This window comes from Sardina pilchardus, chromosome 1, assembly GCF_963854185.1.
Source record: "Sardina pilchardus chromosome 1, fSarPil1.1, whole genome shotgun sequence".
Classification (NCBI taxonomy): Eukaryota; Metazoa; Chordata; class Actinopteri; order Clupeiformes; family Clupeidae; genus Sardina; species Sardina pilchardus.
Window position 1 is genome coordinate 21,307,746 of NC_084994.1, and position 27,768 is coordinate 21,335,513.

At 44.3% G+C, this 27,768-nt stretch overlaps 2 protein-coding genes across 2 annotated transcripts in view; one reads left to right on the plus strand and one right to left on the minus strand.

The window, feature by feature from the left end:
* Window positions 1-21,457, plus strand: part of LOC134084461 (complement C3-like) — a 35,171-nt gene extending 13,714 nt beyond the window's left edge. Inside the window, exons 22-41 of the mRNA XM_062539877.1 lie at window positions 101-161; window positions 687-773; window positions 2,259-2,462; window positions 3,310-3,385; window positions 3,476-3,635; window positions 3,784-3,879; window positions 4,338-4,485; window positions 5,593-5,759; window positions 5,848-6,003; window positions 6,154-6,213; window positions 6,485-6,575; window positions 6,863-6,911; window positions 7,328-7,418; window positions 7,548-7,637; window positions 9,189-9,294; window positions 9,753-9,842; window positions 17,010-17,090; window positions 17,226-17,309; window positions 19,799-19,934; window positions 21,034-21,457. Of these exons, the coding sequence (XP_062395861.1) occupies window positions 101-161; window positions 687-773; window positions 2,259-2,462; window positions 3,310-3,385; window positions 3,476-3,635; window positions 3,784-3,879; window positions 4,338-4,485; window positions 5,593-5,759; window positions 5,848-6,003; window positions 6,154-6,213; window positions 6,485-6,575; window positions 6,863-6,911; window positions 7,328-7,418; window positions 7,548-7,637; window positions 9,189-9,294; window positions 9,753-9,842; window positions 17,010-17,090; window positions 17,226-17,309; window positions 19,799-19,934; window positions 21,034-21,175 (2,175 nt within the window). The 3' untranslated portion in view covers window positions 21,176-21,457. The remainder of the gene's footprint in view (window positions 1-100; window positions 162-686; window positions 774-2,258; window positions 2,463-3,309; window positions 3,386-3,475; window positions 3,636-3,783; window positions 3,880-4,337; window positions 4,486-5,592; window positions 5,760-5,847; window positions 6,004-6,153; window positions 6,214-6,484; window positions 6,576-6,862; window positions 6,912-7,327; window positions 7,419-7,547; window positions 7,638-9,188; window positions 9,295-9,752; window positions 9,843-17,009; window positions 17,091-17,225; window positions 17,310-19,798; window positions 19,935-21,033) is intronic.
* Window positions 21,458-24,411: 2,954 nt separating this feature from the next.
* Window positions 24,412-27,768, minus strand: part of LOC134077177 (complement C3-like) — a 29,209-nt gene continuing 25,852 nt past the window's right edge. Inside the window, exons 35-39 of the mRNA XM_062532612.1 lie at window positions 27,214-27,300; window positions 26,685-26,765; window positions 26,328-26,411; window positions 25,915-26,050; window positions 24,412-24,740 (exon numbers count right to left, since the gene is read on the minus strand). Of these exons, the coding sequence (XP_062388596.1) occupies window positions 24,599-24,740; window positions 25,915-26,050; window positions 26,328-26,411; window positions 26,685-26,765; window positions 27,214-27,300 (530 nt within the window). The 3' untranslated portion in view covers window positions 24,412-24,598. The remainder of the gene's footprint in view (window positions 24,741-25,914; window positions 26,051-26,327; window positions 26,412-26,684; window positions 26,766-27,213; window positions 27,301-27,768) is intronic.

A 27,768-nucleotide genomic window follows, 5' to 3' on the forward strand; every position in this document is an offset into this window, starting at 1 on the left:
ATGGCAGGTGTGATGTAGTCGGACAGGTGTTTGAATGGATGGATTGATAGATATAGGCCGCTGTTGGATGGATGTTAAAATGTCCCATTGTTCTCTTCAGTCTGAAGGTGTGCGGACTGAGATTCCAGTCAAGAAAGTTGTCCTCAACCCAACAGAGCATGGTGAGATGTACATGACATACATTAGGGAATGATAATAACAACAACAACAACAACAACAACAACAGCAACAACAACAGCAACAACATCAACAATATATATATATATATATATATATATATATATATATATATCAACTTTATTCAAGACACAAAGGTCGCTAGAGACAACACAGTACAAATAAGAATAAATATATAACAATACAAGACATTTAAGAATAAAGCATATGATGCATCATTTATACAACCTATACAGATAATAATACAAATAAAATAATGGTTATTATTATTTACGCGGCAGACACTGTTATGCAGAGCGACTTTTTAGCTATGTCACAAGGTATTACATTGTCCCTGGAGCAATTTGGGGTCAAGCGTCTTGCTCAAGGGCACAATCACTACTCTACCATTGCCCCAATTAATATTATACTATTCAGTTGTATTTTCCTATTGCTGTATGTCTTACCTCCTCTTTCTGACACTATGTATTTCTGTACATGTCTTGTATTTTCCTACCTCTGAAAACTAGGTGGGGAACAAATAGAGGACATTCAGAGCAAACTCCCAAAGAAGCAGGTACCGGGGACACCAGCCAATACTTACGTCTCTGTTCAAGGTTAGTGCTAACTTTAAAACAACAACAAAAAACAATATGTCTCTGTTCAAGGTTCGTGCCAACAGCAACAAGAAAAATGATCTAGTAAAATGACTGCACGACAAATGGACCTGTCTTAATTTGACTGGTGACACCATAAATTGTTGCAGAAGTACTTTTGTTCACGCACAAAAATTGTCAGAAGACACAGAAGTATAGGTAGTGAATTGTGAAGGTATGTGTACTGAATGTGTGAAGTATAGGTCTAGAATTGCCAACTTTCCAACTTGCTCTGTGGGAAAATTAGTTTTTTGGAATTGGCCAAAGATTTCCAAACCTTTTATCGTCTATCTTAAAGGAACACTCCACTGTTTTTTTTCATATTAAACTATGTTATTCCCTTGCAGAAACTATGCAGGTTTGGCAATTTCAGCACTGCTTTCGCTTTTTGTTTTTCGCTCGTTTTAGGCTTGCAAATTTCTCTGCAGAGCTTCCCCTACAGCTTTAGCGTGTATATGTTGCAACACTCCTCAACCGGTCTGTCTGCCTTTTCATGAGTATGATCGCGAGGCTGGAAACTTTCTGTTTGTCCCGGTGGCACAAACTTGCATGTGTGGTGTTTCCGCTCAGAGAGGCTAGGGGGAAGCAAGACGGCCGTCATTCAAACCAAAATAAGTTAAATAACCATTCCAATGACTCTGAAGCTGATTAGTTAAGGCAAATAAAACTAAATAAACCTTGCATAGTTAACTAAGAAGAGTTCATACATACAGTAGACCTCATGTCTCAATGCGTGCACTTAGCTTAGCCCAGTTAGTAGTGACCAAACACCTCCACGATTTCTTTATTTAAATACAGTTAATCATGTAGTTACGCAACCAAGTATGGTGACACAAAATAGATGTGTCGCTTTTCTAAGTGTGTAAAAAGTAGAACTATAATGTATGGCGGAATAGCACTTGGGAGCACTTCAACTCAGCACAGTAATATCATCACTCCCAATCACTCCCCCATCCCCTCTCACTTCCGTCAATAGAATCAATGAGAGGCATAATCCCAAAAAATGTGGGAAAAACGGGGACGTTTGGCTATTAATCTGATTGAAATACATACATTTGCATTTTCGTGGGGACAGGCAACCAAAAACGGGAACTGTCCCTTGACACTGGGCACGTCTGGTCACCCTAATCTATTTCCACTGCCTTTTCATTGACTCTCTTAAAAATAGAAGAATCCCATTGTTGATACGAGGTTTAAGAATATTGATTGCACAGATATTAGCCTAAATTGGGTCTTACAGGTCTTCCGATAATGAAGAGACAACTTTTTTTCAGTGCAAGCTTATTTTTTCAGAATGAGATTTGTGGTTGACATGTGTTTTATTGCACGTTAAGAATATGCTAACACTTAATCCTGTACTCACGTTATCTAAGTGCCTCTGTTGTACCTTGCTTGTTGTGAACACCTTTGGATATAAATCTAAATGACTCGTATGGGTCATCTCAGGAGAGCAGATCAGTCAGACCATTGAGAAGGCCATCACTGGAGACTCGATGGGTTCCCTCATCGTGCAGCCTAGAGGTTGTGGAGAGCAGAACATGATCTACATGACACTGCCCCTTATCGCCACACACTACCTGGACACCACCAACCAGTGGGATCAAGTGGGGCTGGAGAAGAGAGCCACAGCCATCAAATTCATCAACATGGGTGAGTCACACACTATCAAATACATCAACATGGGTGAGTCACACACTATCAAATACATTGACATGGGTAAATCATACACTATTACATACATCAACATGGGTGAGTCACATAATATCAAATACATCAACATGGTTGAGTCACACAGTATCAAATACATCAACATGGGTAAATCATACACTATTACATACATCAACATGGGTGAGTCACATAATATCAAATACATCAACATGGTTGAGTCACTTATCAAATACATCAACATGGGTAAATCATACACTATTAAATACATCAACATGAATATGCCATGGAACAAAGACTAAGAAATACATTGAGGGGGAATGTCAGACAAATACATCAACATAATAGACAAAAAAGCCACTATCTTTGCCCAAATAAGGAGATCCGGTACCTTGAGATATTATCTATGGGAAAATAACATGGGGATTTTCAATTATCGCACAGCTTTTAAACTCTCACAGGGATGATGATATTGGAAATGCGGACGTTTTTCACTACACAGTTTTGTCCACTGCTGTCTAGTGGATACTGTGATCTTCAGTAGGTGAAGACGGCACACTTATCTTTGCTACCCCAGAGCTAACTTACAATGCAACCTGCCATAGGCAGTTAGCTTCAATTAACTCCCGAATCTCCTTATATGGTCAAGGATGGCAGCTTTGGATCCTTTTTGTAGGCGAACTTCGGAGGTCTATAGAAGTCTAAAGAGACAAAAGGGGTGTTTTCCATATTGTGTGTGTGTGTGTGTGTGTGTGTGTGTGTGTGTGTATTTGAGACAGATATGTATGTATGTTTAAGTGTCAGTATTTACAGTCCTCGCACTTCTCTGTAGGATACCAGCAGGAGTTGGCCTTCCGTAAGAAAGATGGGGCATTTGCTGTTTGGGCAGACAAACCTGGCAGTGCTTGGTGAGTTGCAGGACATTCACAACGATTCCATGATACTCAAGATGACTCATGATGACAATAGTATTTCCCCTCCCCACAAAAACCCTACAGGCTAACAGCGTACGTGGCTAAGGTCTTTGCCATGGCCCGTGACATTATCAGCATAGAAGAGAAAGTGGTCTGTGATGCCCTTAAGTGGCTAGTGCTGAACTCCCAGATGCCAGATGGCATCTTCAAGGAGACGTTCAACGTGTACCATGGAGAGATGGTGGTATGGGATAGCTTATATTTTGACACATATGTTGGACGATACGTATTTACATGCTTACAACACATCACTGAGTGACTCTGAACACATCATCATGACTTTAGGCCCATGGTCTTTGGACTCGAACCAATGTGCTGTCATGTGTTCCCAGGGCGATGTGAGAGGAAAGGATCCGGATGCTTCCATGACGGCGTTTGTGCTGATCGCCATGCAGGAGGGCAGGAGTCTCTGCATCGAAAACGTTGCTGTAAGCCACACCACGTCGAATACTCTTGAATTTCCCCTTGGGGATCAATAAAGTATCTATCTATCTATCCATCTATCTATCTATCTATCTATCTATCTATCTATCTATCTATCTATCTATCTACTCTTGCCATTACAAAACACTGAGTGGGGGTCTCTCAGGAAGTGTTTTATGGCAGGGGTGATGTAGAAAAAAGGTAGAGACCGTACTCAGGAGCTGAAAATGATACAAAACTGTATTCAAAGTGCCGAGAGAGCATTACAGGCCATAACAAACAAACAAAAAACTTTGTTTGTTATTTCATTTGAGGGAGGGGTGGGAGGGCCGAGCCATTTCTCTGTTGTGTTTGAATCGTTGCAAGTGACGTTACCCAACGGTTCTTAGAACACCTTTAAGAAGTCAATCTGTCTTTCTCAAATGATAAATCCACCGTTTGTTGCACATGCAAATCATTCCAGAGTCTTCCAGGCAGCATGAGGAGAGCTACTGAATACCTGGAAGGCCGACTGAAGACAGTAACCAATCCTTACGCTGTTGCCATGGTGTCTTATGCCCTGGCTAATGAAGGCAAACTGGACCAGGAGACTCTGTTCAAGTACTCTGCAGGTGGGTGTTTTTTTTATTTAGTGTAGTGGTGACAAGAGAAGCTATGTGAGTGGCTAATCAGACTACACTACATTTAGAAGCTATGTGAGTGGCTAATCAGACTAAAGTACATTTAGAAGCTATGTGAGTGGCTAATCAGACTACACTACATTTAGAAGCTATGTGAGTGGCTAATCAGACTACACTACATTTAGAAGCTATGTGAGTGGCTAATCAGACTAAAGTACATTTAGAAGCTATGTGAGTGGCTAATCAGACTACACTACATTTAGAAGCTATGTGAGTGGCTAATCAGACTAAAGTACATTTAGAAGCTATGTGAGTGGCTAATCAGACTAAAGTACATTTAGAAGCTATGTGAGTGGCTAATCAGACTAAAGTATATTTAGAAGCTATGTGAGTGGCTAATCAGACTACACTACATTTAGAAGCTATGTGAGTGGCTAATCAGACTAAAGTACATTTAGAAGCTATGTGAGTGGCTAATCAGACTACACTACATTTAGAAGCTATGTGAGTGGCTAATCAGACTAAAGTACATTTAGAAGCTATGTGAGTGGCTAATCAGACTAAAGTACATTTAGAAGCTATGTGAGTGGCTAATCAGACTAAAGTATATTTAGAAGCTATGTGAGTGGCTAATCAGACTACACTACATTTAGAAGCTATGTGAGTGGCTAATCAGACTAAAGTACATTTAGAAGCTATGTGAGTGGCTAATCAGACTAAAGTACATTTAAAAGCTATGTGAGTGACTAATCAGACTAAAGTACATTTAGAAGCTATGTGAGTGGCTAATCAGACTACACTACATTTAGAAGCTATGTGAGTGGCTAATCAGATTGAGGTACATTTATAATTTATGTTAGTGGTTAATCACTACATTTAGAAGTTATGGCGAGCATGAGCTTTGAGGTCCCCCAAAAGAAGAGTTTGGAGCCAGGTTAATTGGAATAGAAATGGTAGAGATTATGTGATCAAGGATCTGCTGTAAAAACGAACGGAGCAACCCATTTGATATGGCTGCATTTGTTATTTTTACCTTTTGTACATGCGGTGCAATGACTACTGGCAAATAAATTACACCTTTTTTCCCCAAACCATTAGATGGCGGCACTCACTGGCCAGTTAGAGGTAACCACCTCTTCACTCTGGAGGCCACAGCCTATGCCCTGCTGGCCCTGGTGAAGGTCAAGGAGTTTGAGAAAGCAGCACCCATCGTGCAATGGCTGAATAAACAGCAGAAATCTGGAGGAGGCTACGGATCCACACAGGTAACAGAACAAACAAACCCAAAAACAGCTGGATTCCTTACCGCTGACGGACACTATTTCCTGACCACCTCTTCTCTCACCCCTCTAGTCCACCATCATGGTGTTCCAGGCTGTGGCCGAATACACTGCCCAAGTCAAACAGCAGGACATGAACCTCCTCATTGACCTTAAGGTCTCGGGACGTGCCGGGTCCACTAAATGGACTTTCACCAAAAGCAACTCTTTCCTAACCCGATCAGACAAGGTACTTGTTTGTTTGTTGCCAAATCAGTCACAATGAATGTATTTAGATTTGCAGTCATTTGTGTCAAAAGTGCCATAGTTATGTTCAGAATGTAATAGAATTTAATATAATATAATATAATATAATAAAGTAATATCTCCCGACTTGCAGATTAACTTGAATGAAAACCTGACTGTGACTGCTAGTGGGACTGGAGAGGCAACTCTGACGGTAAGTCTTTCTTCTGTAGATGAAGGTTTAAGGGAGCTTGACATATACAACGGTGTAGTCTCACATTACATAAATAAATTAAAGTGAGATGTATTTAAGAGTCATGTAGTCCATTTATTTCTATATATTTTGCACACAAAAAAGTTTCTAGGTGTCAAGGAAATACTATTTCAAAACCAAAACCCACTTTAAGGTCGCGATTCGACAATACAATTACAGTGTGTGTTGCACCTTGACTTGTGGTGCCATGGTTCATTTCTTGTTTGTGCAGGTGGTGACTCTCTACTATGCCATGCCCAGTGAGGTGAACACAGACTGCAAGATGTTCGATTTAGAGGTGAAGCTGGAAAAACTACCCAAAGGTAGGATTACTGGCCAGAGGAGCAGATATACAGGAGCCAATCAGATTCATCCTGTTCATTCTAAAGTGCCACTGTGCCAAGCACAGAATACCAGTTCAGAGCCCAACCACACACCTGTAATTCATAACAGAATGAGCTCAACGACATACCTCTAATTCATAACAGAATGAGCCCAGCCACCTACCTGTAATTCATAACAGAATGAGCTCAACCACATACAGTACCTCTAATTCATAACAGAATGCCAGTTCAAACAGCAGATCATGTATCTCCTGTTCAATTCACAGTGACATACCAGGGGGCCAGCGAATCCTACCTGCTCACCATTGACGTCTTGTAAGTTCATGATATCTGTCTGAGACAGACATACTGTATGTGCACACTTGCCAACGGCAGACACACACAGACACACACCTTCAGCGGCCGCAACTCGGTGCTCGGGCCCTAATAATGGCCTTCGAGGAGTGGACTTGGCGGAGGACTTTGCATAGTGTCGTTCTTTGCATCCGCCATGTCTATTAAATTCCTTATTGGTTCACCTCGGTGCCCATTATCCCGTACTTGTTATTTTACACTTCAGATGTGAAGTTATTTGATATCAAAGTTAGAAAGCCATTTTCCCTTACTTTTTATTTTAACGTCAGAGGTCAAAGGTCATATTATAAAGGCTTAAAACACTTCAGATGTAAAGTTATTTGATATCAAAGTTAGAAAGCCATTTCCCCTTACTGTACGTGTTATTTTAACGTCAGATACCTGTCAAAGGACCGCTCTACCACCATGTCCATCTTGGACATTGGCCTGCTGACCGGCTTCAGTGTGGACGAATCTGACCTCACCCAGGTAAGTGACTGAAATGAGCTATGTGATGAATTTAGAAGAATTGGAAGTTCAATGAATATAATATGTAAATATGTTTAAAAACGAAAAGAAAATAAGGGGGAAAAACATGTGCTTCTCTTGTGCTTGTAGTTGTCCACAGGAAAGGACAGGTACATCCAGAAATTTGAAATGGACAAGATGCTGTCTGACAGGGGCTCCCTCATCATCTACCTGGATAAGGTAATAATCGAGACATCTGTCTATCTGTACGTATGAATATACCCACCTTTTTATTGTTGTTTTAGACACTATGGATTTGGTATAAAATATGTGGTCACTATATTGTATTCCTTCAGCATTTAAAACCTGTTTTTGTCCGTCATCACCAGCTTCTGGCAAACTTCCCTCCTCTCTTCTGCCCTCATTTAATTTCCCCTTGTCACCTGAGTCGGTTTGTTTGTTTTTGTGCCATACTGAGAAAAGCTATCCTACTGGGGACAAACACTAAATAGGTTTACGAGATCTTGAGTTTGTTTTGTGAGATCTCGAGTTTCTTTTGCGAGATATCGAGTTTGTTTTGCGAGATATTGAGTTTGTTTTGCGAGATCTCGACTTTCTTTTGCGAGATATCGAGGGAGAGAGCGAGGGCATGCACATTCTGGCTCTACAAGCCCCAGTGCGAAGACACACACACTCTATATGAGCGGACGGCTGCCAGCGCTAACACAAGTACCACCAAAACAACAGTCAGAAATATCCTCTTAGGTCAGAGCAAAAACACTAAACTAAACTAATTAATCAATAACAATAACACAGAAAGAAAAAGCTACCGAGAAGCCATTTAACTTACTGGAGTTGTAACACAAGTAGCACCAATACAACACACTTAGGTCGGAGCGAAAACACTCCGAAGAGAAAACAAACTATGTCTGCGGTACAGTAGAGCGAGAGCACCGCGCTAGTGGTGGACCTGCCAATTTTGTATTCAATGGCACATGTCAATTGGGCTCCAAGGTGCTGGGTAGTGAGCACAGGTCCCTCTAGAGGTTACCGGGTCCACAATCCACCTTTATGAAGTCTGTTTCTGACAGTGTGGCCAGAGACATTCACACCAGTGACCTGCTGGAGGTCATTCTGTAGGGCTCTTGCAGAGCTCCTACTGTTCCTCCTTGCATAAAGGAGCAGATACTGGTCCTCCTACTGGGTTAAGGATCTGGCTTCTACCACCCTGCTCTGCTCTCTTGGAATCTCTTCCATGCTCTTGAGACCAAAGACTCTAGAACAGAGCTCTGTTCTAGAATCTTTGCTTGAGACTATGCTTGGAGTAGGCTCCAGATACTCTGCAGGCTTCACATACCGGCTTATGCCACCAGTAATAACACTGACTCTATCCAAATGCAAAACTAGTGAAAAAAAAACAATCAATAAGGATAAAGATGGAAAAATGACCAGTTGCCACCATCTGTAAAACCATTTCTGTTTTGGGGGTCATCATAGTCAGCCCTCTAGTACACCTGTGGTAATTTCCGCTGACATCAAAGCAGGTGAACCTGATTCACTACCACCTCTGTTGCATAACTGGCCAGATCAATATCCCACAAGTGTGACTGACTTGATGCTATACTCCTATGAACCACTGTTCCCTTAATTTTTTTGAGCAGTGTAGTTCTTGTTATTCATGTAATCTAAACTAAAAATGTATTGTGTGTGTGGCTCTCTCATTTCTCTCTCTATTCCTCTTTCTTTCTTTCTCTCTCTCTCCACACCTCCCCCTCTATCTTTCTCCCTCAGATCTCCCATATCAGACCAGACAAAATAGCCTTCAGAATCCACAAAGTGATGGACGTAGGTCTCCTGCAGCCTGCAGCAGTCTCCGTGTACGAGTACCTAGATATGGGTAAGGACAGACACACAACACACAGGGTGTGTGTGTGTGTGTGTGTGTGTGTGTGTGTGTGTGTGTGTGTGTGTGTGTGTGAGTGTGTGTGTGAGAGAGAGAGAGAGAGAGAGAGAGAGAGAGAGAGAGAGAGAGAGAGAGATTGGAGAGTGTGCACAGGGTGTGAGTGTGTGTGTGAGAGAGAGAGAGAGAGAGAGAGAGAGAGAGAGAGAGAGAGAGAGAGAGAGATTGGAGAGTGTGCACAGGGTGTGAGTGTGAACGTATAGACAAAACTTGCATGTTCTTATTCATCTTGTCTATTTTCTCCCCTCCCCCTCAATGGTCTTCAGTATTTCAGTGTTTTTAAAAGTTTATCTGCCGTTTTATTGTTCTCTGTGCTTTTGCAATATGTATATCAACACCAATGCTAATGCACATCAACTCACCAATGTACTTTTCAAATCATTGTTTGATTTCAGAAAACCGTTGTGTGCGGTTCTACCATCCCATCAAGAAGGGTGGTGAGCTGAACAGGATCTGTCACAAGGACATCTGCAAGTGTGCTGAAGGTAGGTCTGCCCTCCTGTTGCCCACACTCTAGTTACCCTGTTCCCATAGAGATGCCCACACTCTAGTTACCCTGTTCCCATAGACATGCACTAGTTACCCTGTTCCCATAGACATGTCCATTCGCAACAAAACGCATTCAGTTATAATCTGCTTCAAAGGAATGTAAAAACCTGGCCTTACACTCTAGTTACCCTGTTCCCATAGACATGCCCAAACTCTAGTTATGTTTCGTAGTTCCTGACCGCCAGGGCAGTCTCTTATAGTGGATATATCTCTGTTGCGCCAGCCACAGACCGAGAGTTGTATACCAAAAGCGTCACTCCGTGACACGGCGTGTGACGACACAGAGAGTATATTAGCTCTCGTCACACGTCAGTCTTCCTCTTATCTCTTCTCGCCGTTTATCAGACGATTGTTGTTCTACGCAGCCTGGTGACTTTGTCGGAGCTACGGAGTTTTTCGTCCTCCACGGGCTGTTCAGACTACACTCTCGGATAATAAGCTGGATTGATTGCTTGCTTGCATTGATTACCTACGTGTTATTTAACCTGGAGCTTGCTCGGTTGAACTAACTCTTTTTCGAGTGAAGAAACGCAGCCTCACCTTGAGCCACGCTCGGTGACTGGCTAGCGAGACCACAAACTGTACACAAGCACGGCAGCCTCGCCTTGAGCCTAGCTCGGTCACAGGCTAGCCCCAGTCTCAAGCACAAACACGACTATTTACCTTGAGCCCAGCTCGGTAACCACTTGTCCCAGTCAACCACAGTCACAGCAGCCTTACCTTGAGCCCCGCTCGGTAATCGGCTAGCTCACGTCAACACACCCTACTACACGAACGCCTCGCCTTGAGCCCCGCTCGGTAGGCTAGTCAACTAACTTCAGCAACACTGCCTTGAGCTAGCTCGGTAGGTTAGCCATAGATTCTGATAATTCAATTAGTGTTTGGTAAGTATTGAAGGTTTACAGCGATCGCTAGCTCTGCTAAAACGTCACTGTAGTAAGGATAGTCAATTCAGCAACTCATCCGCTGTTGTGCTAATCGGCCTTGAGCACAACCTTAATTGGCGCTATTGCATTTGCGACCATGTTTGAATCCGTACAGTGTACACAGTGTCCCACGACACTGGAACCTTACGATGGTCATGATCTCTGCCCATCCTGTCTTGGGCTAGACCACCTCCGGGAGGCTCTCATTAACCCGTGCATGAACTGTGCAATAATGTCACTTGCACAGAGACAGGCTAGGCTGGCAGGCCTGGGTGCAGGGTGTGCAGCAGCACTGCCTGCTACCACAGGTAGACAGACTATGAAACGCCACTCTGCAGACAACCACACGGTGGCCCATAAAAAGAAAAAGTCCACTTCTGGTTTGGCCCAGCAGGTGGAATCTCTTTCATCTGATATGGAACAAATAAAATCTATGTTAATGTCACTGACTAAGGGTCCCGCCCTCGATACCTCACTTGACATACATGAACATTCCCCATCTGAAACAGATGATGACTATGATGTCCTCTCCACAGCTGCATCAAATGCTGTGTTTCAACATGGCCCTCCACACACTGAGAACTCAGCACTCTCTGTGGGATCGGCGCCCCCTGATGGCATAGAACCTGCCACACGGTCCCAGGGCCTTAGTGAGGATTCCCTGACTTCTGCATATGCTGGGGGTGGCCCCATGGTCCCCCTGCAGAGCACTATGAAGCTGGCTTTAGCTAGGTTGGCCCTAGACACGCCGCCTGCTCAAACAGCAGAACCCAGTGCATTCTTTAAGAAAGCAACCACAAATGATGACTTCTCTGTACCCATTTGTAAGGACTTTGTTGCAGAATTTTCAGCAGCCTTTGCAGCTGATGCACAAAGAACTCGTGTGAGCCCAGCTGTGCGCACACTGTCAGCCATGACCGGTGCTGGAGGTCATGGCCTGGCAAATATGCCAGCAGTGGACCCTTGCATTGCAGCACTGGTGGTTTCGCCAGACGAAGCACTGCGTCCAGATCCACGCTGCCCTAGTGCCGAGTGCAGACGTACAGATGAGCTGTTCATCAAAGCTCACAACACAGCCACACGGGTTGGGCGGCTGTCTAACTCTTTGGCTCAACTTCTGCTTGCCTTGCGAGCCTCACTGCCAGGCGCTGCTGAGGCCGCCCCAGATGAGCTACTGAACACTGCGCTTCAGACAATGGGCCACATAGCCCAGGACATGGGGAGACTTGTAGCCACCTTGGTGCGTGGCCGCCGCCAGGTTTGGCTAGCACAAACGCCCTTGCCGGAGACGTGCAGGGCCACACTTCGGGCGTTGCCACTGGTCCCCGGCCATGTCTTTGGACCTGCCGTGAAGGACGCATTAGATCGCCGCGCTTCCTTATCTGAATCGCGTCAGCAAGCAGGCGCGCACAGGCCCTTTCGTTTTCGGGCCCCAGCGCCTCCGAATCCACGCTTTGGCCACCCCAGGCCCCCCCACACCTCCCAACCAAGGGACAACAGGCACCAGCAGCACCCTGGTCCCTCGTTTGGCCCCCAGGAACATCGAGCGAGGCCACCTACTCAGGCGCAACGCAGGCGCCCTGCACAGCGCCCCCCCTTTCATGCTAGGCCAGGAGGGGCTCGGCGCTGACAGGCCCCGGCCGGTGACAGGGTTCTTATCTGCCCAGCAGCTGTCGTACTGGCAGAAGTCCGCAAGAGACCTTTGGGTCGTGCGCACAATGGCAGAGGGGTACAGACTGCAGTTCCGTCACCGGCCACCCCTCAGCTCACAGCCAAGGGTCACTGTTGTTCGAGACCCAAGGCGAGCATTAGTCCTCTCCAAGGAGATAATCTCCCTTTTGGATCGAGGCGCAATAGAAGTTGTTCACCCTCATGTTCACAAAGAGGGCTTTTATTCAATTTATTTCATTGTTCCAAAGAAAGATGGTGGCCAGAGACCAATCCTAGACCTCCGGCAGTTGAACAAATTCTTGAAAGTTCTTCCTTTTCGCATGTTGCGTCCTGCAGACGTTCTCTGCAGTGTTCGCGAAGGAGAGTGGTTCACACTGGTCGACCTGAAGGACGCGTATTTTCATGTCCCCATCACACCAGAGCACAGAAGGTTTCTTCGCTTTGCATTCCAGGGGGCCATCTACCAATTCAGGGTCCTCCCATTTGGGCTCTCCCTGGCCCCCCGAATATTTACCAGATGTATGCAGGCAGCCCTGTCACCGCTCATGTCCCAGGGCCTCAAAATCCTACCTTACCTGGACGATTGGCTCGTGTGTGCACCAAGCAGGGAGCAGGCCGTCTTGGACACGCGCAAACTGCTTACTCACGTCCAGGCATTGGGCCTCACTGTGAACAGGGAAAAGAGCAACTTGACACCGACACAGTCTGTGAGGTTCATTGGGATGGGGTTAGATTCCCACATGATGATAGCCTGCCTACCCCAAGATCGAGTCCAAGCGATCCTTGCCTTCATCAGGCGCTTGAAGTTGGGTACACAGGTGCCTTATCTACTGTTACTGCAGCTTCAGGGCCTACTAACAGCCGCAGCTCAGGTGATAGCACTGGGGAGACTGCATATCAGGCCCTTTCAGATGTGGCTAAGGGAGCTGGGGCTGGACCCTGTACGCCACAGGCGCACACCAGTGCGAATATCTCACGAGTGCTTGACAGCCCTGCGGAGATGGCAGCTGACGGATTTTCTCTCGTCAGGAGTAGCCATGGGACGGCTTCCATCACGCAGGGAAGTGCTGACAACCGATGCGTCCAAGACTGGGTGGGGCGCAGTCTGGCGCCACAGGGGGGTGCGGGGCGAATGGTCATCGTCCATGGCTCAAGAGCACATCAACCTGCTCGAATTGCGTGCAGTCCGACTGGCACTGGAACATTTTCTGCCAGTGTTGAAGGACAGACACGTGCTAGTCCGTTCCGACAACCTGTCCACTGTGTTCCATGTGAACCACTATGGAGGCACCAGATCAAGAGCCCTCCTGACACTGACTCAGGAATTGTGGTCGTGGGCTCACCCCAAGTTCCTTTCACTAAAAGCAATACACCTGGCGGGTGTGGACAACGGCATAGCGGATGCTTTATCCCGCCGCGCCTTGCACCCTGGCCACTGGAGGCTTCACCCAGAGGTGGTGCAGCAAATATGGAGTTTGTTTGGCGAGGCACAAGTGGACCTTTTCGCCTCCGCAGGTACAACTCATTGCCGTCTTTGGTTTTCAGAGCGGGAGCAGGACAGTCCACTGGGACAGGATGCCTTAGCTCACAGCTGGCCGGACAGGCTACTCTATGCCTTCCCGCCAATTCCTCTCATACACGCCCTGCTGGACCGGGTCCAGAAGGAGGGCCACAGAGTTCTCCTGGTAGCCCCTCGTTGGCCGTCACGGGTTTGGTTTCCCCTGCTACTGTCTCTCCAGCAGGGGACACCCTGGGAGCTTCCTGTGAGAACAGATCTCCTCTCACAACTAGGGGGGCAGATATGGCACCCACGACCGGGGTTCCTCCAGTTATGGTTGTGGCCCCTGGGGCCAACCCACAGTTGATATCATGCACACCTGAGGTCAGACTCACGATCCTCAATGCAAGGGCACCGTCGACTCGTGCAATGTACGATGGTCGATGGAAATTTTTCCAGAACTGGTGTAAGGATCATCACAGGGACCCGCTGTCCTGTTCTGTTGAATCAGTGTTAGAATTCCTTCAATCGCTTTTTGAATCTGGGAAATCTCCATCCACATTGAAAGTGTACGTAGCCGCACTGTCTTGCCATCGTGCCTTGATTGATGGATCATCCCTGGGCTCACATCGCCTGATGACCGCCTTCCTTAAAGGGGCGAGGAGGCTGAGGCCACCTAGGATGAATAGGCCGCCGCCCTGGGATCTTCCCACTGTCCTGGACTTTCTTTGTGGTAGGCCATTTGAGCCCCTTGACCAGGCTTCTCTTAAATGGTTGTCCTTAAAGTCATCTTTTCTTCTGGCAGTGTCATCGGCCAAGCGTGCCTGTGAACTGCATGCACTATCGGTCAGCCCTTTGTGTCTTCACTGGGGTTTGGATGATTCAAGTGTGAGGCTCAGGCCTAACCCTACATTCTTACCCAAGGTTCTCTCACCTGGGTTTATCAACCAGTCCATTGAGCTATCAGCCTACACAGACAGCAGTGACCCTAGACAGCTCCTGCTGTGCCCTGTTAGAGCGCTGAGGTGTTATGTTACCGCTACTGCTGAGATTCGCCACTCAGACCAGCTGTTTGTTTGTTTTTCTGAGGCCAAGCGAGGAATGCCACTCTCTAAACAGAGGCTCTCGCACTGGTTCATTGAGGTGATAGAGTCAGCCTACAAGCATGTTAATCGTGCATTGCCGGCACCTGTGACAGGGCATTCAGTCAGGGGCGTGGCAGCTTCCTGGGCAGCCCTCAGGGGGATCCCTTTGTCAGACATTTGTGCGGCCGCAACATGGTCGTCCCCATGCACCTTTAGCCGCTTCTACAATGTTAATGTGGCATCTACACCCTGCCTAGCTTCCGCGGTGCTGTCTTCAGCGGATGTGGGTTCAATCTGAGTCACTCCTCGTGACGTTGTGGTATTCTTCATCCACTATAAGAGACTGCCCTGGCGGTCAGGAACTACGAAACATAACGCTAGTTACGAATGTAACTGTGGTTATGTGAGTAGTGGATGACCGCCAGGGTTTCTGGTCACTCGGAGTATGCGAGAAGAGACCAGTTACCTGAGGAAGACTGACGTGTGACGAGAGCTAATATACTCTCTGTGTCGTCACACGCCGTGTCACGGAGTGACGCTTTTGGTATACAACTCTCGGTCTGTGGCTGGCGCAACAGAGATATATCCACTATAAGAGACTGCCCTGGCGGTCATCCACTACTCACATAACCACAGTTACATTCGTAACTAGCGTTACCCTGTTCCCATAGACATGCCCAAACTCTAGTTACCCTGTTCCCATAGAGATGCCCATGCTCTAGTTACCCTGTTCCCATAGACATGTCCACACTCTAGTTACCCTGTTCCCCATATGACCATGTCCATATTCTAATTACCCTGTTCCCATATGACCATGTCCATATTCTAAGTACCCTGTTCCCATATGACCATGCCCATATTCTAATTACCCTGTTCCCATATGACCATGCCCATATTCTAATTACCCTGTTCCCATAGAGATGTCCACACTCTCGTTACCCTGTTCCCATAGACATGTCCACACTCTAGTTACCCTGTTCCCATAGCATGCTCTTGTAAACGCGCCACTAAAACACGTCGGACGTTCTCCCATTACATGCGTGAAGAACAATGGATCAGTAGCCATGTGGAGTTAAATGGTAATGTTATTAGGAGAAAAACCACGATTTATCTGACGCCATAAGATGAATATTGTACCTCTAATAAATACAAATAACTAGTTTGTTAACTATGGCAGAGTATGGAATGGCACACTAGACTTTAGAGATATGCAAACTGGTGGGAAAAATTAACCATTTATTAGGCATTGAGCCTTTCAATGTAAAAGTAAAGTAATCAGTAATTATCCTTAAACAAAGGAACAAAAGGAGAAAGGAAACTTAACCTCATAACAAACAGTAAACTTGAACTTAAACTTTAACAAGTTACCAAGTTACAATGTTAAATACACCAGATAAAATAATGCATCAAATAAAGAAAATAACAAACCATAAAGAAACAAAGAGAAAAGAGAGAGAGAGAGAGGGAAAGGGGGAGAGAGAGAGAGAGAGAGAGAGAGTGGACAAGAGATCAGAGTGAACTCTTGCCCAGAGCCAAGAGAGAGAAGAAGAGAGTGAATGAATTGAAGAGCTTCCCTTTTCATTCATCCCGCCACCCCGCCACGCCGCCAGTATACTGTTTAGCAACCAAGTGCACAATCAACAGCAGGTATATTTTTAATAATTCAGTTCAAACTTACCATAAGCGAGGGGGGAAGCTGAGCAGGTTGGACGTGAAGCTGTCAACTGGCATGCTGGCTGACTGAAAGTTCTGTAACAAAATGCCTATTTGGACTGTTCCAAGTTTTTTTTTTTCATTTAACTTACTCTTTATTCACTTACAGTATGCTTGTTTGTTTTCATTCGTTTGTGTGTGTGTGTGTGTGTGTGTGTGTGTGTGTTAGTGACAGCTAACAAACATGTGTTTGTTGATGTTGTCTCACAGAAAGTTGCTGTGCTATGAAGACAGGAGCTGTGAGTAACGACAACAGAGCTGAGAAAGCTTGTGAACCAGGCGTGGACTATGGTGAATACATCTTCCATTTGTGTGTGTGTGTGTGTGTGTGTGTGTCTGTGTGTGTGTGTGTGTGTGTGTGTGTGTGTGTGTCCATATGCGAGAATCATATAAAGTTTGACTGACTCATGCTGTTGTTTTCCTCAGTGTACAAAGTCACAGTGGAGAAAATGGACCTGACTACCCACACAGACACCTACCACATGAAGGTCAACCAGGTCGTTAAAGAAGGTATGCAGGGGTGTTAAAGCTTTAAATCATGTCATGCATATTTGCAAATTAAATATTATCAAAATGCCTTAAAGATACACTATGGAGGTTCAGGTGTTTTTGGCGACTACATAGTCTTTCTAGAGTCGCAATGTATGTTACTCTGCTGTTGTAAATAGCAAACTTTTCGCGACTTATCCCTGTTGTACACAATGCAAATGCTTTTGTTGAGGAGGTAAAGGATTAGCAATAGGTACAACTATCTCCAAAGAGTTATAACAACTTACTAGGTAATGTTTCACGATTCTCATGAGATTTGTCTGGCCGCCGTTCTTGGAAGTTGCATGGGTGATTTTCTCAGTATAGTGACTTGTCTATGATGTATAGCTATGCTAGGTGAATGATTCGCCTCTAACAAAATCGTTTATCATCAAATTGGCTCCGAAAATGTTATATTAAGGTGAAAATCTTGCATTGTGCCTTTAAATATTTGCAACAATTACTTAAGATCTTTTATCTGCTTTCTTTACTTTAGAACATGTGCAGTGTCAATACAGCCTATGGTTTTTGTTGGGGAAAACCTACAAAAACATACCCGTGGGCACTCTGACATTAGCATTGGATTGACAGTCTGTATTTTTAAAACAGTCTTCTTTTTGTTTTCGGACTAGAATGAACATAATGGGCCAATAGCCCTGTCACTAGCTTAGCCACTATATAGAGTTTAGCAGTTTTAAACTTCATCAGCGATTCTTATCTGCTCCTGCATTTTACCTTGATCTCAGTTGCTGTGTCTTCAAAGGTTTTCGTACTAGCCACTAGAGGACACTCAAAGTCCGTATTAACCAAGAGGGCATAACCAAGGGGTCCCTGCAGATTAGCTTCGGCATGTTAGCATACGCCATTTTCAAGTATGATGCCGCCTGGAGCATTTAGAACCAGCTCAGTGCACAAAGTCTGTGTCCGTGGATCCGAGCTCCAGTGTTCAATATAGTGTTGACTATGGCCCCTTCTCAACCTCTCTCCTCGGTCCTCCAGGCTTGTTCCCACTGATCTATAACTAACACTGGATAAACCATCCCATTGTTGCCGCCCCATCATTCTTTATCTAAATCAGTGGGAATGAGGACCGAGGAAGGAAGGGAGGATAGATAAAAAGACGAATGAGAGATTTATTAGCCTAGCCTCTAGCCATTCTAGACTTAATACCTCCATGGTATTAAAGTAACTCTAGAAAGATCAGAGCAGTTTCATCCCAGAAATATACCAATATTACAATATTGCATCAATAATACACCCAGCTCGTGTGTTAGAATTCATTTGAATGTGTGAATTAAATGCTACAACTGACAACTGACAAAATGACTCTGTAGGCTAGGTGGAGTGTATTTTCCAGTTGTCATAATAAGACATGCATGTTGCAAATACCCAATATCCTGTGTATAGCCAAGCATTAAGAATGTTTTGTATTTTTATTGTATATTTTAAATATATAATGATATAGATTTGATTCATAGACTATCAATCAATCTATATATTTTTTAGCTGATTTACTGTAATGTTGACTGCATAATTGTTTGTGCACAGCTTTAAAAAAGCACATTTTTGGCAGGATCTTACTCACATTTCTGCATCATTATGGCTGAGAAATCCAGGCAGTTTTACTATGAATCAGCTGATCAGCATTTTTTTTAGTTTTCAAGTTCAAGTTGTGAAATGCCTTTAGTGATATTCATTTTTCATAGTGCTATATAAATATTGCTTAAAGGGATAGTTCGGGTTTTAAGACACAAAGTTATATGGGTTCCCTGTCGGCAACGTTGTGCATCAGCACTGACTTACCCCCCGACAGCGTCCTGTGAGCCGAGATCCAGCCGGTTTTTGATCGTTTTTGATGCTGAAGAAAGTAGTCCGGCAAGTTTCTGGGGTCACGAAAGTAAAGTGTTTTTCTTCTCAAAACCATATGCGTTCAACAGAGTGATATATTTGCACCACAAAAACGTTGTCCAGCTGTCAGTAGCGCGCAGTGATAGGAATCGCGAAAAATAAGTAAGTGATAACGAGGTTTGAATTTTTCCTGGACAACGTTTTTGTGGTGCAAATATATCACTCTTTTGAACGCATATGGTTTTGAGAAGAAAAACACTTTACTTTCGTGACCCCAGAAACTTGCCGGACTACTTTCTTCAGCATCAAAAACCGGCTGGATCTCGGCTCACAGGACGCTGTTGCGGGGTAAGTCAGTGCTGATGCACAACGTTGCTGACAGGGAACCCATATAACTTTGTGTCTTAAAACCCGAACTATCCCTTTAATTCACTGCAGAGTTCCTCTCTCTCTCTCTCTCTCTCTCTCTCTCTTTCTCTCTCTCTCTCTCTGTGAGATAATGGTTGAATAAAGGAGTTCTAACCCTCTGTCCTCTCTCTCTCTCTCTCTCTCTCTCTCTGTCCCCTCCCTGTGAGATAATGATTGAATAAAGGAGTTCTAACCCTCTGTCCTGTCTCTCCCAGGTACTGACTTTGGTGTGGAGGGCCACACGCGTGAGTTCGTTGCCCATCCTAACTGCCGGACTCAGGTGAACCTGCAGCAGGGGAAGAGCTACCTGATCATGGGCCACAGGGATGACGTGGTGCTACTCGAGGGCAGGTGAGGAAACCCAACTCTGCCACGCACGCAGTTGCACTACTATGTATAAAAATCATGATGAATGGATGAAACCCTTAGGCAGGGACATTAGCCAGCGGCAAGCGGCAGGTTTCCGCCAAGGAGGGTACAGTATATGTTTTCATCGGGGAGTTATGGATGTATTTTGATGAGATTTTCAGGGAAGGTCGGACATGACCCAAGGAAGAAACGTTTACATTTTGGGAGTGATCCGTAATTCCGTCGGGATTCCGGAGGCGTTTATGTATTTAGCTTAGTGGTGTAATGGCATGGTATGGCCACGTGGTGGCGATCTGAATAGTTTAGGTTCAAATGTGTGACATCCTAGGAAGAACAATGCAGGCGGAGGTCTGCACTCTCCAAGTGCTTTTCTAGTTCTCTATGTTTCGGCAGCAGAACGGTGACAACGCTGGCGTAATGTTTGCGTTGAACAAACTTGGTTCAACTTTGAAGCGCAACACTTGACTCATCAATGTCAGTTTTAGAATGTTCAGGTATTTGGATCAATCAGATTCGTCTAAGAACAAAGATTGTCTAGTTACTAAGATGAATTAAAAACCACCTCTAGTAACAACGTTGACCAGTGCATAACTTAGAATGTTTTGGATTATTATGGTCTGCCTCTTGCCTCTTGCCACTGGCTAATGTGATCGCCGCCTTATTGCCCTGAAAGGAATTTGTCTTGCACTCATGTGGGCAATATGTCATATTAAGCAGACAACCATAAAACAGTAAAACAACACCAAACATCCAATAACATAGAGGACAAAGAAGCACAACATTTGAAACTGGAAAAGCACTCAGAGCGCAAACCTCCGCCAAGCGAACACAATCTGTAACCGCCTCCTGCATCCAGACAGTGATACGGATCACTCCCAAAATTTGATCGTTTCCTCCTTGAAAATGTAATCAAAATCCATCCATAACTTTCTGAGTTATCTTGCGAACAAACAGAGAGACAAACAAACAAACCAATCCTTGGCAGAGGGAGCTATTTGAAACTAAAGGCTAGCATGAATTAGGCTAATCATTCGATCCATATTCGATTTTGACACGTGTCTGTGTATGTCTGTGTTTGTAGTTTTAGGTACATGCTTGGCCATGCCACCTGGTTGGAGTACTGGCCGACTGAACAGGAGGGGCAGACCTCAGAGTACGGGGACGTTTTCGCTGGCATCACAGGCCTTGTCCACGAGGTCATGACCTTCGGCTGTGGCATATAATGCATCTTCCTAGTTTTGAGTATTTTTTATTTTTTTACATTCAGAGAGAAAACATGGAAATGTCTGTCTACAATATTACATTAAAAAATGCATTTCTACTGTGTAAATGGCTTGTGCAGCCCAAAGCAGATGTCTGTATTGTTTGTATAATTAACCGGGTTGAGAATGAGAGTTTCAGACGTATTGTATTAATTTTCACACTGGAAAAAAATAAATCACAATGTCTGTATATGCATTGACCAGATGGAATTTGGCAAATACAATTAAAACAATAAGAGATAACTATTTTGAATGTTTTTTTTATTATTATTTGTTTGACAAAATTAATATGAGAGTGAAGATGTACACTGTTTTGGCACATTGCCACTGACATGCATCCCCGTGGTTATGGACATTACTGCCATGGCTTTTGTTTGGGTGGGTGCTTGCTTACGGTCTCTCCCTGTGTTACATTTAAGACAGTGTTTCTCAAGGACACAAGCTTTACTGATCACAGACACAATGTAAATCCTACATGTATGTACTGTACACACTATATTGGCAAAAGTAGTGGCTCACTTAGCCTGGCACGCCCTCCCAGTGACGTAACACCTTCGGCGTTGCTGTCGCTGGTCTGGTCAACTGCTAATCGGAAAAGATTTCTGAATTCCCCAAATCTGCGGAACTGCCCCCTTTGGTCGAGAACCAATCAACTTTGAGCAGCTCCAACGGCTCTGGGTAGAGGCGTGTTCAAGGCAGAGGAAAGAGTGTTGTTATTGGTTTAAACCCGGTAAACCGCTTTCTGACATCGACCAGTAGCAAATCAAGGCACTTAAAGGAGGCGGGTCAACCAGCGCTTGGAGAAACCGTGTTAGCACAGGCTCTTGGTCAGACTAAAGTCTCGCAGAGACTTTCAAGTCGATGGTTATCAGGCTATGGCTCACTATCCTTGACCCACATACTGTATGAACTTCAGTCAAATCCTATTCTTAATCCATAGGGTTTAATATGTCGGTCCACCCTTTGTAGCTATAACAACTTCAACTCTTTTGGGAAGGCTTTCCACAAAGTTTATGAGTGTTTTTATGGGAATTTTTTACCTTTCTTTCAAAAGCGCATTTGTGAGGTTAAACACTGATGTTGGACGAAGAAACTGGGTTCTCTGTCTCTGCTCTAATTCATCCCAAAGGTGTTCTATTGGGTTGAGGTCAGGACTTTGTGCAGGCCAGTCAAGTTCATCCACATCAAATTATGCCATCAAGGTCTTTATGGGCCTTGTTTTGTGCACTGGTGCACAGTCATGTTGGAACAGGAAGTGATCTCAACACAAGATTCACATTTATCGATAGATCTAGGCTGTGTCCAGAAGTCAAGCGTGAACGCTGGATAGCACCTTCTTACCAGTAGCGTCTTAGTTTAGCTTGCTTCTCAGTATGCGTCCCTACCTACATTTGGACAGCACTAACTAGTTGGCGTCACCTGACTCGGGGAGGGGGGTGTGTTGACAATTTGCATGACGTGTGGAGCTTGACCTGTGCTGCGCAATGGATTATGGGATACCTGAGGGCAAAAAAGATGCATCGATGCACGCTTGGAAATCACGCCAAACGAAGTACCCAACTAGTGAGAGCGCTTGACTTTCGGACAGTCTATTTTGACGTAACTTCCGGAAAATGCACACTGCCCAGCGTGCGTACTGATGTTTCAGACACAGCCCTAGTCTTAAATTCACAATGGTGTCACCTAGCCTGGTTGTAAACCAGATCTTGTAATCTTTCAGATTAAGGGTCTGCCCATGAATAATGTAATGGCCCAACTCGAGGGGAGGCACCAAGCGTGCATTTGGATAACAGTAGACCAATGTTTACTCTGACTGATTCCGGACTTCGACGCAATTGGATAACACTTCGACCAATGTGTAGTTTGAACGATGCAGCGTTGTCGTCATCAGTTTAGCTCGCCTTTGGCCCACCTACGTATATCCAATACACCAGTTTCATTGTTACCCCCGATGGTTGGGGTAAACGTAACTTTTATCATTGCTCGTGGCCAGAGTATCTTGCAGACACAATTCAAATTGTGTTCTCACGAGAACTCTGGATTTCCAGGGTAGGTTAGGGTCACCAGGAAGGCAAGTGAAAAAATACTCCAGTCACAATGTTTTAATCAAAAGTGGCCAATATCAGATTCCTTCTAAACAAACACACTCACAGCATGCAGCTAAAGCCTACCTTACACTGACAGACTTTGACAAGATTTGGGAAAGATTCTTGGAAGATTGTAGTCTTTCGAGTAAAGCTTGAATGAGGGGCATTAGTTAAAAGACTAAAATGTCCCAAATCTTGTCAAAGTCTGTCAATGTAAGGTAGGCTGACTGCCTTAATTTTTTACCGAGTGATGCGATAATCAGAGAGCTCCCAATGTATAGATTCCGGTGAAATATTTGGAATTCTGCCAGTGTGAAAGTGCGAGGAGATAGGTCCACTCCACACACATGCTGTCGAGGTTCATCATCAGCTGGTCAGAGACTTCTGTCTCCTGAAGGGTCTGGAATGAGGATGTGTTCTGGATGGGCACACTGACGTGGAAATGTATACCTCTCCCTTATGCTGGTGTTTTTTTAGGGTGGGATTTTATGAGGACATGAATACGAGAACAGGGGGTGGGGCGAGTTAGATGCGGGAATATGTGCCACATACTGGATTCTGGAGTAGGGGAGGCCACAATGCCTGATCCACACAGCCTAGAGGCTGAATGTGTCTGCAGTGTTACAGACCCCAAGCTGCCGGAGAGAAGCTAATGTTTTCTTGGTTCGCTTACCTCTCTGCTGTTGCAGTGGTAGTAGAGATTGTTTGATTACTCAAACATTGTAATGGTGGTGGAGGTGAAGGTGAGTTAAGCAATAAGCCCCGAGAGCTCTAAGGAGCGTTGCTAGGCATGACACACCCTTAGCTGTTCTAAAATCAGTGCAAACTACGGATTTGAGTGGGTTATTGCTTCTCTAAAACTGTTTCTACGTATGTCAAGATTTCATAAAAATGTATTCATAGATAATCATTATTCCGCCAATAAATATATTTCCTCTATCTGAATTGTTGCCATGCGACATGGAGACGCAGCTACTGTAACTTTGTGTAGCGCATTACTATAGAATGAAATGCAGTCAAGGTGTATGTTTGTGTTGGGTTTTACACCGGCATCGAACGTGATTCAGCCAATCATAATCAGGGAACAGAACTATCAGTTTTAGAAATACACTTTACTAACACCTTCAAAGTAAGTAAAGTTACAGGTCCTTAATTACAGAACTTGCTTATTTAATCTTCACCACAATTAACACAGCTCCAAAGGCAATTCAAATCTTATGTTATGGAAAATTACTGATTTAGGAACAACAAAAGTCAGCACTACAACCTTTCTTTACATGGTTTATATATACAATTGTTACAACTGACATCCGATATGCCTGAGTTCATTAGAAAACTGCTCAATGGCCATATACTTGGACTTGAACTCAGAGGTTTCTCCCTCACTCTCTGTTGGCCAGTACTCAATCCAGGTGTGTTTGCTCAGCACGTACTGGTACCTGTGGAGTAAGACAGCAAATATCAGAAATGACCCCACTAATACCCGGAATGGTACCAAACTTCTACAGTAGTACAAATGAGGTCTGTACTCGTAAAATGAGGCATTGGAAAGTCAGTACACCAGGAGTTTATTTAAATAACACTTAAGGCGTACTCACACTAGGTACGTTTCACCCATACCGTACTGGAGCACGGTTGCCTCTGGTCCCTGGTCTGCGCTCACACTGCATATATCAAACCGTACTTGGGTGCGATTGAGTTGCTGTGTTCTAGAATCTTTATGCAACGTGTGATTGTTAATTGGAACGTTATTGTTTATTTCGTCATTAATGACGTCCTGTGCTTACATGCGTACCGTACCAGAGTCCACCTCCTCCAAGCGTACTAGCGTACTGTACTCCGGTATGGAACGAAACGATCACACTGGTCAAACAAACCGAACTTGTGTTCAAATTGCCCAGTGTGAGTACTACTACCGCTACCGCTGCGTTGACGTCACACATGTGTGTGTGTACAGTATGTGTGTGTAGTGTACATGTGAGCGGCGTCGCTGCGTTGACGTCACGTGTGTGTGTGTGTGTACAGTACGTGTAGCAGTAGCGGTATCAGCACAGACTGATTCTGGACTTGGACGCAATTGGATAACACTACGACCAATGTTTACCGATTGATTCCGAATTCAATATTGCAGCGCTATCTTCACCTGTTTAGCTCGCTTCTGATCCGCCTATATTAGATACACTGATGCGATTGACTACGTATATCAGATACACTAATGTGATTGGTGCAGCTCGACTCCAAGGATATAGGGGCATCATTACCGATTACCAGAGTGACTCGCTGAGCAATTTAACATTTAAACGAGCCAAAAAAAAGCAGGTCCAAGGCACTCAAAATCAAAAGGAAAAAAGGAAGAGTTAAAAAGCCTTTATTGAGTATGGCTTAATTCATATTAAAAGCTTACAAGCCAACAGGTTTCGACCAAAGGTCTTCTTCAGGGCAACTGCTTTTTTTTTTGCTCCATTGAAAATTCCCTACCCCAAGAGCACCTTATATGAACTAGCCTATATCCACCTGAGCGCCGGGCTGATTTTTTGCAGTTTATAAAATTCAAACGGTTTGGTCACAGCGCCCCCTCACATTTTACAATTCTGTCTCAGACTATTCATTTACCTTTCATTGACCTTCATGAGATCAGGCAAACGGCCGATGATCAGGTATGTTTTGCCTTCGGTCAGATCCAACCCCTGTCTACACTGAGGGAGAGACAGAAACTGGCGAATGTCTTCCTCCACAATGTCATCTGTGCCTAGATGAAAATACAAAATCATTAGAGATATGATACGGTGGTATACTACCATTCAAAATGTCAAGGTCACATAGAAATTTACTTTTTTAAATCCATAAAAACTTGCATGATATATATATACTTAGTCATTTACATGTTTAAAGACAATTCTTTCAATATTTGGCTTTTGCCTTTATGTTAATAGGACAGTGAAGAGAAACAGGAATTGATTGGGATAGAGGGATGGGGTGGGATCGGCAAATGGCCCCCCCTGTAGCTGTTCCATGGTGTTCCTCACCTGGTTTGACCACCAGTTTCACTCTCAAGTGATAGGTGTCGATCCAGCTGGACAGATTCACAGCCTCCACAGTGACTTTGTAAACTGTAAGGTAAGTGCAAACACATTTTTCTGACCACCACACAGTTACACACAATGTTATTTTGCAAGAGTTGCACTAAATCCTCAAACATAATAGATCATCTTGTCATTTGCACGACCAAAAACATTTCCAATTCACTTGTTTTGTCTTGTTTGAATATTGTGTATCACACATTGTCTCTTGTTTTGACTGGAAGACACACTGGAAGTGTGTCAAGTAAGCCTGCATGTCTACACAGATGCATATTGTAATCCCAGATTTTTTTTTTTTTTTACCATAATCCCTGAACAGCCTGCAGGCCACCTCATGCCTGGACACATCCTCTGCCACCTGCTTCATCTGCACACCACAGCTCTCTGTTGGAAAGATGATGTAGAGTTTCCATCTTCTTCTTCGGAACTACGTGTCATTTTCATCACATTGGCTAATCCCTTTATGATTCTACTTGGTAACTAGACAATCTTTGAGTCAACTAGACATGTGCAAAATGGTGGCCCCCACCACAGCACAGCACACTGTAGACAGCATGTGCCGCTAAAGGCTAAATGTTCTAGACATTTCTATGTATGGAAGCACTTCTTCGGAAATGAGACCTGTTCCATGGTGACATGTACAGTAAGTTACAGTATGTACAGCTGTACCATAAGCTATTGTATTGTATTGTATAGTACATACAGATGTTGAAAAAAATGTGTCAGCTTGTAAAACTTGTAGATGTAAACAGGGAAATTCCACAAACATCAAACATGTTTTATGTTACGCACATTCAGGATAAATTTAGTAACAATTTATTTGCATGTGTACCTGCTGCACACTTGCAGACATGCTGCTGGCAGATCAAGCCAAGGGTGCCATTTGCCTTCTCTGGATGGTAGAACTTCAAACACTCCTCTGAAAACAGGACAATATCTGGTTTTGAATTCAGTACTTTAATGTCAGCAGATTCTAGTTAGACTTGTAGGAGGGAGGTTAAGAAGACCATCAAAAAATATAGGCCCCTAATTTCAGTTATGGGTAAAATGCAATGTATATATAACTAAAGCTAATTTAATAACTAATCAATATGTTAATTAAACACCACAAACAAAACCTTAAAGGAGAATTCCGGTGTGATATTGACTTTAAATGTGTTGAAACATGATACCGAGTGTGAGCGATTGTCTCAGAGCTGTTTTCGACCTGTCAGCTGTTCTCCGAAACCCGGCGGGAGCTTAGAAATAGTCAACCAGGTTTTTAACGTTTGTGCCTCGGGCATCGAACTGCCGTGCAAATAAATCACTGTTTTACACCATTAATGAGGCTCAAAGTAGCTCCATACTTTATTGGTAGACTTCTGAGGGCCCTGACATTTAAAACGAG